This window comes from Danio aesculapii, chromosome 4, assembly GCF_903798145.1.
Source record: "Danio aesculapii chromosome 4, fDanAes4.1, whole genome shotgun sequence".
NCBI lineage: Eukaryota > Metazoa > Chordata > Actinopteri > Cypriniformes > Danionidae > Danio > Danio aesculapii.
Window position 1 is genome coordinate 25,138,479 of NC_079438.1, and position 12,348 is coordinate 25,150,826.

The following is a 12,348-nucleotide window of genomic DNA, read 5'->3' on the forward strand; positions in this document are numbered from 1 at the left end:
ATTAATCATTCTTGCTGTTCAGTAAATGCAAATTGTTGTAGATTATTTGAGACGCGAAACCCTCACTGCACGACAGCTGCGCACCTTCAGCAAACCTCATAATAGGGTATATTCAATTTTTTTTCAATTCAATTCACCTTTATTTGTATAGCGCTTATACAATGTAGATTGTGTCAAAGCAGCTTCACATAAAAGGTCACAGTAAATAGGAACAGTGTAGTTAAGTTTGTAGTGTTTAAGTTCAGTTCAGTTTAGCTCAGTTCAGTGTGGTTTAATAATCACTACTGAGAGTCCAAATATTGAAGAGCAAATCCAACGATGCGCAGCTCTACAGATCCTGAACCATGCAAGCCAGTGGCGACAGCGGAGAGGGAAAAAAAACTTCACTAAAGGCGGAAGTGAAGAAAAAAAACCTTGAGAGAAACCAGGCTCAGTTGGGCACGACCATTTTAATTTCTCCGCTGGCCAAACGTCTTGTGCAGAGCTGCAGTCTCAGTGGCGGAGGCTGGAAGCTGGCCTCAGCGAAGACTCGTCTGTCTCTGGAGCGTCATAGGAAACAGTCTCATGTTCTCCATTCTTTCATGACCATCGCAGTAGTTGTTCAGGATACGGCCTGGTCCAGGATATGGAAACCTTGGGATCATCTCGTCGTTGGTCTTGGATCGAATCAGTGACTCTGCATAGTCTGAGGGCCTCGGGAAGAGTATCCCCAGGTGGAAATGGAGAATAAAGAAAATAATTAGCGTAGCTGATGTTCACAGTGTATATCAGCAAGATGCATAACCTGTGTGGAAGCCCCCTAAGTGGTGCACTAAGTGTATGCTTTACTGAACAGATAGGTCTTTAATCTAGTTTTGAATTGGGAGAGTGTGTCTGAGCCTCGGACGTTATCAGGAAGGCTATTCCAGAGTTTAGGAGCTATAAATGAGAAGGCTCGACCTCCTTTACTCGACTTTGCTATTCTAGGTACTACCAGAAGTCCTGAGTTTTGAGATCTTAAAGAGCGAGTTGGATTGTAGCGAGACAGAAGATTGGTTAGATAAGCAGGAGCCAGATTATTTAGAGCTTTATATGTAAGAAGCAATATTTTAAATTCAATACGAAACTTAACAGGCAGCCAGTGTAAGGAGGATAAAATTGGGGTGATGTGATCAAATTTTCTAGACCTGGTTAGAACTCTGGCAGCTGCATTTTGTACTAATTGAAGTTTGTTAATAGAGGATGCTGGGCAGCCAGCAAACAGAGCATTACAGTAGTCCAGCCTAGAAGTCATAAAAGCATGGACTAGCTTTTCTGCATCTGAGATGGATAGCATACTTCGTAACTTAGCGATATTTCTCAGATGAAAGAAAGCAGTTTTTGTGACATGGGAAATATGATTTTCAAAAGTTAAATTGCTGTCTAATATGACACCCAGATCTTTTATAGTAGAACTAACGCTAACTTTGTATCCCTCTAATTGTAGATCGAGTTGTGAGATCTGCTGTGTACAGGATTTAGGCCCAATAAGTAATAATTCTGTTTTGTCTGAGTTTAAGAGAAGATAATTGTTGGTCATCCAGTCTTTAACATCTTTAATACACCCAGTTAGCTTGGACAGATTAGACGTCTCGTCAGGTTTAGTTGAAATATATAATTGAGTATCATCTGCATAGCAGTGAAAGCTGATCCCATGTCTTCTAATAATGTCTCCCAGGGGTAGCATGTATATTGTAAACAGTAAAGGGCCTAAAACTGATCCTTGAGGCACCCCGTATTTTACTGGGCTGATTTGTGAAGGTTGTCCATTTATATTTACAAACTGGTAACGGTCAGATAAGTATGACTTAAACCATTGTAGGGCCTGTCCCTGGACACCTGTAGACTTTAAGCGATTAATAAGGATACCATGGTCAATGGTGTCAAATGCCGCACTAAGATCGAGTAGAACTAATAGCGAGATGCACCCTTGGTCAGCAGCTAAGAGTAAATCGTTGGTTATTTTCACTAATGCAGTTTCTGTACTGTGATGAGCTCTGAAACCTGACTGAAACACTTCAAAAACATTGTTGGTCTGCAGAAAGGAGCATAATTGAGCAGAAACAACTTTTTCTAGTATTTTAGATATAAATGGAAGGTTTGAAATAGGCCTATAATTAGCTAAGTTTCTGGGTTCCAGTTGTGGTTTCTTAATAATAGGTTTAATAACAGCTAACTTGTAAGGATTTGGAACATGGCCTAAAGATAAAGAAGAGTTGATAATGTTAAGAAGAGGTTCTCCTATAACAGGTAGCAATTCTTTCAGTAACTTTGTTGGAATTGGGTCCAATATACACGTAGCTGATTTAGAGCTATTTATAATTTTGTCTAGCTCTTCCTGTTCTATGATTTTAAAGCACTGTAGGTTATTTAGATTCAGAGGCGTGTTTACTGGATCTGAAGTATAAGGCGGTGCAGAAAGTTTAATATCTCCTATTTTCTGTCTAAAGCCTTCTATTTTATCACTGAAAAAATTCATGAAGTCATCACTACTAATTTGCGGTGGAACATTTTGTTCCAAAGATGACCGATTATTTGTTAATTTAGCGATGGTGTTAAATAAGAATCTAGGATTGTTTTGATTATTTTCTATCAGTTTGCGGAGGTGCTCAGCCCTGGCAGATTTTAAAGCCCTCCTATAGCTGGACATACTGTCTTTGTATGCAATTCTAAAGACTTCTAAATTAGTTTTTTTCCATTTACGTTCCAGGGCACGGGTTGCTGTTTTGAGAGCGCGGGTATGACTATTATACCACGGTGTAGTTTTATTCTCTCTAGCCTTTTTTAGTTTGATGGGTGCCACAGTATTTAAAGTGCTAGTAAAGATGGCATCCATACTGCTGGTTACTACATCAAGGTCATTTGCGTTTGCGGGTGCATTTCGAAGTAGAGAGAGATCAGGTAAGTTATTTATAAATTCATCTTTAGTGGATGGAACAATAGTTCTACTAGGACGATATATCGGAGCGGATCTGCTAATTTCAGGTAAACACAGCTTATATAGTAAGAGGTAGTGGTCTGTAATATCATCACTTTGTGGTATAATGTCTACATCAGTGACCTCAATTCCATAAGACAGAATTAGATCTAGTGTATGCTTTAGGCGATGAGTTGGACCAATAACATTTTGCTTTATTCCTAGTGAGACCAGCAAGTCCGTAAACGCGAGCCCTAATGTGTCGTTAGCGTCATCTATGTGGATGTTAAAGTCTCCTACAATTAGTATTTTATCAGTTTTAACTAGTAAGTCAGAGATAAAATCAGAAAACTCTTTTAGAAAATTGACATAGGGTCCTGGAGGTCTATATATGGTGATTAGAGCGAGAGATAACATAGGTTTTTGCATAGTGTTTGGAAGGACAACATTAAGCGTTAGTACTTCAAAGGAGCTAAACATAAGTCCGTTTCTCTGATTAACATTAAGAATATCACTAAAGATTGACGCGACTCCACCACCACGACCAGTTTGACGAGCCTCATGTTTATATAAGAATCCTGGAGGAGTTGCCTCATTTAAACTAATATAGTCATTTTGTTTCAGCCAGGTTTCAGTGAGACAGAGTGCATTAAGATTGTTATCTGTTATTATTTCATTTATGATAAGTGCTTTAGGTGCTAGTGACCTGATGTTTAGGAGACCAAGCTTCATGAAATTTGTATTTTCACTTTTTAGTGTTTTTTCTGGTTTAATTCTTAATAGATTATTTCTGGAGCACACAGTACGTTTGTTTCTTGATCTAATAATACGAGGAACAGACACAGTCTCTATGTGGTTAGCTAGGTATGCATTACTGATATTTATGTGGGAGGAATAGGAGTCTATGTGGCTAAATTGTGAATTTTGTGAATTTTTACTTACTAGTCAGATAGAGCGAAGTATTCTGGTGATGTTGTCCGACAGGAGTTCAGCTCCAGCTCGACTGGGGTGCAGCCCATCAGCGCGGAAAAGCCTAGGACGCTCCCAGAAAAGATTCCAGTTATTGGCAAAGAGCAATTTCTGTTCTTCACACCATGTTAATAGCCATTCATTCAGAGCAAAAAGTCTACTGAACCTTTCATTTCCTCGGCGGTAGGTAGGAAGCGGTCCAGAAACGATGATCTGCGTGGCGGGCGAAGTGCGTCGAACCGTCTCGATCAGGCTCCTGAAGTCCTTCTTCAGGATCTCCGTCTGCCGGAGCCCGGTGTCGTTCGTCCCCACGTGGAGGACGGCGGCACCGAGGCTCTCGGCAGCGCTCAGGATAGTAGGTATCTGTGCAGAAATATTCTTAACTCGGGCACCAGGGAAGCAGAAAGTGCGTACTTTGTTACCTTTGGAGGAAGTGGAGCGGACGTGGCGGACGATTGAGTCGCCAATGATGGCAACATCGCGACCCGTCTCGCGGAGAGGGGCGAAGCGGTTCTCCGTGGGGATCTCGAACACCGGAGGAGGAGACGTTCTGCCCCGGGACCTGGCAAGCACCTTACGCGGTTGCACCCAGGGGCCGTGGTAGCCGGGAGTCGGCGTGAACGACGCCTGGGTGCACCGCGTCCTCGGTGCGCTGGGCCTGGACAGAGAAACAAGCGGGGTTGAAGAAACTGGGAGATTGTCGTTGTATCGGACACTTACCTCAGACGAGCGAGTACGGGTTAAGAGCAGAGCCCTGATGCCCTCTCGCTTCGTCTCCAGCGAGCGAATCTGGGACTCCACCGCTTCCAGCTCCAGCTCCAGCGCCTCCATCGATGCCTCTCCTGCACTCAAGGACAGACACGCAAGCGACATTGTACAAGGTGAAGAGCAAAGCCAGAAAGTGAGAAAATAAATGAGTGAAAGAGGTTGGTAGCTTTAGCTGACCAGCGGTGCTAGCAGGCTAAAGCTACAAACACCAAGCGGATGCTCGAGAGACAGAACGTTTAAAAGTAGATTTGTTTGTATGAGTGTGTTAGGGGATTGTTCACCCCAAGTAGGAGAGATAAATATTTAGTGAATGAGGAGGTATTTTATGATAAAAATGTAAATTGCGAATCTAAACTCCAAACAAACGCAGCGAACTCCAAACAAACGCAGCGAAGCTATCGTCAAGTGACAGTGACGTCACTCGAGCATGGTATATGCCAAGCTAATGTTGTTCCTATACTGATAAACTTACAGTGACCTTTTATTGTGTTTTTTTTTCCATTTTATACGGTCCCCTTTACAGCATCGATGTTGTAATGTAATTAATACAATCAGTTAAACAGACTTTGGCATTCATTTAGTTGTTCAAGCATAAAACGAAGCGATTTTGTGATGGCAATCAGTTTACCAGAAGCAATTAACCCAGGTTACTGCCAAATTAAATGTCCCATTGGCATGTTAGCATATACCTATTAGCATATATTTTGTTCCTGCAGCACGAGGACTCAGGGCCGGAGAGGGACTCCTTTTCAGCCCTGGAGTTTAAGCCTTAGACCGGGCCACCTCAGTTCACGACTGACTATATCAATTCAGTTTCTTATGACACTATCACATCTTTTTCAAGAAAACAGCTGGTTTAGAACTTCAAATGTTCAACAACCCTAACAGTATTACATGTCTTAACAATAATAAAAGAATTATAATTATTCAGGTGAGGTTCGAACACTGGTCGGCAGCATTGTAACTCAACGTGCTGACCACTGGACCACAATGGCACTGTTGCAGTGGGAATAAAAAATAAATATTGCCCCCGCAAGACTCTTTACCGCAGTATTATTTTCTATTGATGGCTTAATCTTTTTTCTCGCCTTTTTAGATTTCTGATCAAGTTATGTCAGATTTATTGATGTAGTGAATCATTTGATTTTCATTGAGCAGGTGTAATATTCATTAATATTAATTATTTGAATTTTTATATTCACTAAGGTGCCGTGGTTTGGGGTGGAATGATAGTTATGTCATCATTAACCTGCAGGCTGCATTTTGCTAACGGGGCAGCAATCTGTTCTGCAAAATAGTTGACTGAGTCACTGCATATCAAATGACTAAAACGATATAACTTAAGAAATCACCTCTGTGCTGTGCGAAAGCGCTTACTAAGCAGCGCAGCAACGATGACGTAAGCATGCCCAGGCCCGAATTTAATGTGAGTGCGGGCCATTGGGGGAGACAAGCGTGCTTTGGCCCGGTTCAAGGCAACTGTACATAGTGTGAGTACGGCCTTATACATGGTTTACACTCTGTAACATACAATTGTTATGTGCTTTCTTTCCTCTCCAATGTTTTTTTAAAGGTTACCAGCCACCACCAGTGTTTTTAATGATTTTCATCTAATTTTCATGACCCCCACAATATTTTGTTGCACGAATATCTGCACAAAAAATATTTCAAAATAGACACCAGATGTTCTGCTTTCACACTCAAAAAAAAAAATGTATTCTAGCTTCATGTATTACATGGTTATAGGTGTGGTATAATCACATATATGAAAAATAAATTGATTCTGTCTTTTTTCTTTATTTCTTTGATGTTTGTGATTATACATTATTAATTCATGACATTATAAGTACATAGATTGCTATAGAAACAGTGTTCTATGAGCACATATGACTGCACATAAGTACTGACTGTTCCAATCTAAAAAAATAAATAAATTTGATCATGATCGGAGCAGTCATAAACAAAGTTTGTTACATAATAAATGCCTACTGAAGTGGTTATGGTTTTTTGTAAGAATATCCATATTTAAAATTAAGTGAAAACCTGAATAATCTTTTTATTTTTATCTTTTTTTTCTCAGAGGGAGCATCGTCACAACTTTCTTTAAGCCAGGTTTTTGCATTTGCTTCAGGTTCAACCTCCATTCCAAGGCTGGGTTTCCCTGTTGAACCAGCACTTGAGTTCCTGCATCAACAGGATAATGAGCATGCCAAAATTTACCCTGAAGCAAATACATGCACTATTGTTTTGAGGCTGCCAATGCATCGATTGTTTGAGGACTTTGAAATTTACATGAAAGAGCGCATTTTGCAGGCCCCCACATTTGGGGTAATGTAGTTCAGTTAATGGCAACCCCATTGTATATTGTTCTTTTTTGTTTCTAGTGTTCTTTGCAACACCATTGTATATTGTTCTTTTTTGTTTCTAGTGTTCTTTGCAACACCATTGTATATTGTTCTTTTTTGTTTCTAGTGTTCTTTGCAACACCATTGTATATTGTTCTTTTTTGTTTCTAGTGTTCTTTGCAACACCATTGTATATTGTTCTTTTTTGTTTCTAGTGTTCTTTGCAACACCATTGTATATTGTTCTTTTTTGTGTCTAGTGTTCTTTGCAACCCCATTGTATATTGTTCTTTTTTGTGTCTAGTGTTCTTTGTCATGCAAAAACATTTTTTTGTGTAGTAATTGTGGTAAATAAAATACTTTGTTCATAGCACCTGCTGTTTTTGTGTACACTAAAAAAATTAATTTTGTGTTTAAGCACTCAAAAACAGTCAATTTGTGATTATAACATTTAAATAATTAATATACATATAGTCCAGTCTTGTTCAATGACTGTCATAGTTTACATCAGGTAATACTGATAAAGTACATTGTTATATTGGTGACATGAAATTTCTACCAACATTATCAGCACATTAAAAAATTTATTTGACACATTAATCTCAAAATTTTTTGCAGTGTAAATTATTTAATTTGACTCATAAAAGCCCTACAGTGACATATTAAAATTTAATGTATTTAACAAATATAAGACATGAAGATTTAAAATATTCCACACACTTAAGGTTAAAATGGTAAAGGCAAAAAATAAAGATGGAGTAAATATTCCAAATATGCAGACTGAAGAATGTGTAAGAATATTGATACAAAAAAAATGAAATAAAGGGCTTAAGGAAAAAGCTGTCTTCTACCTGTTTATCTTTAGGTAGACCTTCCATATCATCAAGGTTGAACTAGGAAATCTTGGGCTTAAAAAGGTTGGTGACTACTGGGTTACACTATTCAACAAATAATTACACTTTTTGAGCAACATGACACAAGCAATTGATAATGTAGGAAAAGGACAATTACATAATTTTATAAATTTGCCTAACCATTTGCTACAGGGGTGTTGCTAGGGTCGAAAGGGATAAGGGGCTTAGGCCCTAAAAAGTATCCCCTAACCACACAAAAAAGACGTTCTAATTCACCCCACTAATATACCCTCACTTACATAAGGTGATCTACTGTAATGTTAATAATAAGATTATAAATGGTTTAATAATAAATAAAGGGTTTTTTTGAGTTGACAGTTTAACAATCAATTGTGAAGCTTTGTGACTTGTAACACCAAAAAGGAAAAAACATTGATAAATGAACCCACTTTTCATTTACTAGTCTGTTATAAGCCATATCACACCACTTAAGTTTTTTTGTTACTTTTTTTGAAAATGTCCTTTTCTGCATGTCTTCAAAACTGAAAATATGATTTATTTTCTAGAGTGAGTTGTTATGCAATGTGATACAAAGCTACAAACATGTTGGACAGAGTGATTACTTTAGGTGTGTTGTCAAGATACTGGAATATTTTAATTCAATACCATGCAAAATATTGATATTCAATAGGCTACTCTTTTTGATATAATAACAACTTTATAAAAAATAGTACAAAAAAATTACAATAAAGATCTATATGCTAAAAATATGTTTACTACAAATTACTTTAGAGGGATTTTTTTTTCAGTTTTCCTCAAAATGGTTGATGTGGGCATTGTAGCACTTTAAATACATGTAATGCCCGTTTCATTCATACTTGAGCAGAAATTATATATGCCTCACAAAGAAGATGAACAGTCCAGGAAATCCCTAATATGGATGAAGGCATCAGCTATTGCTGTAGTTGAATAAAAATAAGATCTGAATAAACATGACAAAACTTTGATCATTTACACGACTGCGACAATGAATGTTTTATACAGAATTATTATCCGCCTTTGAATTTTCTTTTCTTTTTAAAATATTTCCCAAATGATGTTTAACAGAGCAAGGAAATTTCCACAGTATGTCTGATAATATTTTTTTTCTTCTGGAGAAAGTCTCATTTGTTTTATTTTCAGCTAGAATAAAAGCAATTTTGCATTTTTAAAAAAAACATTTTTAAGTCAAAATGATTAGCCCCTTTAAGCTATTTTTTTTCCGATAGTCTACACAACAAACCATCACTATTCAATAACTTGCCTACCTACCCTGCATGTAAAGCCTGTAAATGTCACTTTAAGCTGTATAGTCTTAAAAATGTCTAGTCAAATATGATTTACAGTTATAATGGTAAAGATAAAATGATTCAGTTATTAGAAATTAGTTATTGAAACCATTATGTTTAGAAATGTGTTGAAAAAAATCTCCGTTAAACAGAAATTAGGGGAAAAAATTAGGGGTAAGGGGGGGGGGCTAATAATTCTGAGTTCAACTATAAGTGTTCTTACAGCCATTTTAGGTATTTTAATAAGAAAGTCGATTTATAATCCCCTGCTAACTGACATAGCATGTTACAGTAGAATGTAGCTATAAAAATAATAAGCTAGATCCATTAATTCACTGTGATTTTATTACAGAAACAGAAGTGACTGGCCATATCATATCTCGATAACTATGCCTAGATATCTACTTCATATCTAGAAAGCTAGTCCAATTTAGATTTTACTGACTAATTCGCATGTATTTACATTGGTATGATCGATTACAGTTATTTTATTTCAACAAATCTACACACATTTTATACTGTGGAAACAAATATTAAGCTTCATCAGTAGTTAGAACTATTCACTTTCGCAAAAGAGAAAAAATTATTATTACCTCATCAACTTTAGCTCCTTAAAACAATGAATAAATGAAGTGCAGTAGCGGAGTTTTTTAAAACCATGTGACAACAGTGCCACTCCCACCTGCCGGTAGAAACAGGTACTGCTGAACAGCTGACGATTTAATTACCCGACACAAACGCGGAATGTTTGTGATGTATGTGGTAATTTTCAGTAACGTTACTTAGATAAAATAAATGTGATACAACATATTTAAGTGCAACACATTCCAAAAGATCAGGGGCCTTTGTCAGTACATCAGGGGCTGATTTTCTGCTTTTCCTGCAGGTGCTAAACACACTTGATATGTGATGATATGGGAGAATTAAGAGAAACCTTGACTCTAAAATGTCGATTCCCTTGCATGTTTTCTGTAACTGTTAATACAAAGTTTGTATGTACCTGCAAAAACATTTAGGCTATAAAAGTACAAAATAATAATAATAATAATAATAATAATACTAATAATAATAAAGTGAGCATGCTCTTGACTTTTGAGGTGTAATTTTTTTTGTATAATTATGTCAGAACACCTGTCAGTCAAAACTTGACAAACTGTACAACTACATAAAATTATAACTGTACGAATATTGTTTATGTTATTTAAATTGACATTTAATTATGGCATACCAAAATGTTTATATCATTTGTATAAATATTTATAAATATATACCAGTTGAAATAAAAAGCTGTGAATAAAAATGATAAAAATAACTCAATTGCAAATTAAACATAACTGAGGATTTAAGTGAAAACAATAATAGAGAACTAATAGGTAAAATAAAGCTGGAATAAGCAGCGGAACAGTAAAGTGGCAGACTACACGCAGACGTCATGTTCAGGCAGCGGAACATTAAAGTGGCAGACGCAGACGTCACTTTCGGCAGACGCAGACGTCACGTTCGGCAGACGCTGACGTCACGTTCGGCAGACGCTGACGTCACGTTCAGTGAGACGAGTGCACGTTGCAGCGTCAGGTTATTGACCCATTCCGGACGCCATACATCTGAGACTGACGTCGCCTCAACAAACGTGTGACAAGCCCGTCGCCTCAAAGACGTCTGACACTAACATCGCCCCATCAAACGTGTGATAACCACACCGCCTCAAACACGTCTGACACTGACGTCGCCTCAACAAACGTGTAATAAGCATTTCCCGACATACGTGTCATGTGACGCCAAAAAATAAAGTAACCTTAGGTTGTTGTTTTACTACCAATTTATATTTATTATTTCATATAATTCACCATCACTATAAACGTGGTTTTAATTTTAGCTCGAACAAGTTATCATTATATTATTCTGAGATGTATAATTCCTTTATGTTATGTTTATGTTGATTTCTTGAGTCATTCTGACCGTGAAATGTGCGAAAATACTTGGCCCTTAAAAGAAGTTCAATAGGGGGTATAGCCTTTTGCATATTTAAAAAAATATATATAGGCCAACTGTATAATGTATTGTGTAAAAGCTGTTATATGGCACGTTTCGTCCACAGACTAACTAAAAAAATAAACCCAAAACCATAAAATGCTCAAATTTGTTGCTGAGAAATGCTCTGATTATTTTTTGTAAATCAATTCACATTTCCACATGAAAAGATTCACGTTGGACACTAGATTATAAGGTCTTATTTATCAGTAAAGCATATAATGCATCACATGAGTTAATTGTATAAGGGATACATGTCACATTGACATATCTCCTGTTCAAACAAAAAAATTAACAGCTATTCCTCCATGAGATACCCATCCGAAGGCCTGTAGAGATCGCGGAGTGCCACTTGATCCAAGCCGGGATAATGCCAACCCTATGAGGACCTGAGAGGTGATGCCTAAAAAACGGACTTTGTGGACAAGATACACACACAGGCTATATATACACACACACACATGGTTGTATCATACACAGACAGCATTTTTAGAAGCACTAGGCTATATGTTTATGTGACGTAAATTATTGTGAAAAGCACTATACATAAAAACTTTAAATGAATGAAAAATCTTAAATTATGGTAAATATAACTGTTTCTGAGCTGCAGCCCTAGTTCATAATATTATAATGCATAAATGATAAATAATACTGTATTATACTTGTTAACTAATCAATCTGCATTTTCAGCACAGGATGTGTTCTATTTTTTATATTTTGATTTAGTTTAGCCTTATAGAATACAAAACATTACTTCTGACATATTTAGTCATCTGAATCGTTTTAGGCTACTTTTGTCTAGTTTTAGTCAAATTTCATATGATTTTAGACAACTGAATCTACTCTGGATTTAACGAATACACATTTTCTAAGAAATTGTTGTACTATCTATGCATTTTCTGTGGTCGGATAGCTATGCTTTGTAAAAAGTTTCATTTGGCCACATAAATCTGTCTGCGACTAGTGTCTACATCTTCGTGGCGACAGCCCGGGGAAGAAGACTACCGGTAAACAGTCTTTTTTAACGTGATGTCCGAAAGTAGGATGTGCTGTAAAATTACTGTTGTACATGAGGTTTTAATTTGATCTGTGATTCTGGTGTATCTGAATCCCTGTAGA

At 37.1% G+C, this 12,348-nt stretch overlaps 1 protein-coding gene and 1 pseudogene across 2 annotated transcripts; both read right to left on the reverse strand.

Annotated features, from left to right (window-relative positions):
• The window catches only part of LOC130222311 (zinc finger protein 850-like), a 535,728-nt pseudogene that overhangs the window by 433,253 nt on the left and 90,127 nt on the right, over window positions 1-12,348 (reverse strand).
• Window positions 405-4,990, reverse strand: LOC130222371 (uncharacterized). 2 transcript variants are annotated; one of them, XM_056454956.1, is made up of 2 exons: window positions 3,878-4,990; window positions 405-685 (listed from the first exon to the last, which is right to left on the reverse strand). In XM_056454956.1, the coding sequence occupies exon 1, from the start codon at window positions 4,775-4,777 to the stop codon at window positions 3,881-3,883; it is 897 nt and encodes a 298-aa protein (XP_056310931.1). In that variant the 5' UTR covers window positions 4,778-4,990; the 3' UTR covers window positions 405-685; window positions 3,878-3,880. The 2 variants fall into 2 exon arrangements, with proteins under 2 accessions (XP_056310931.1, XP_056310930.1); XM_056454955.1 differs by having other exon boundaries at window positions 405-693.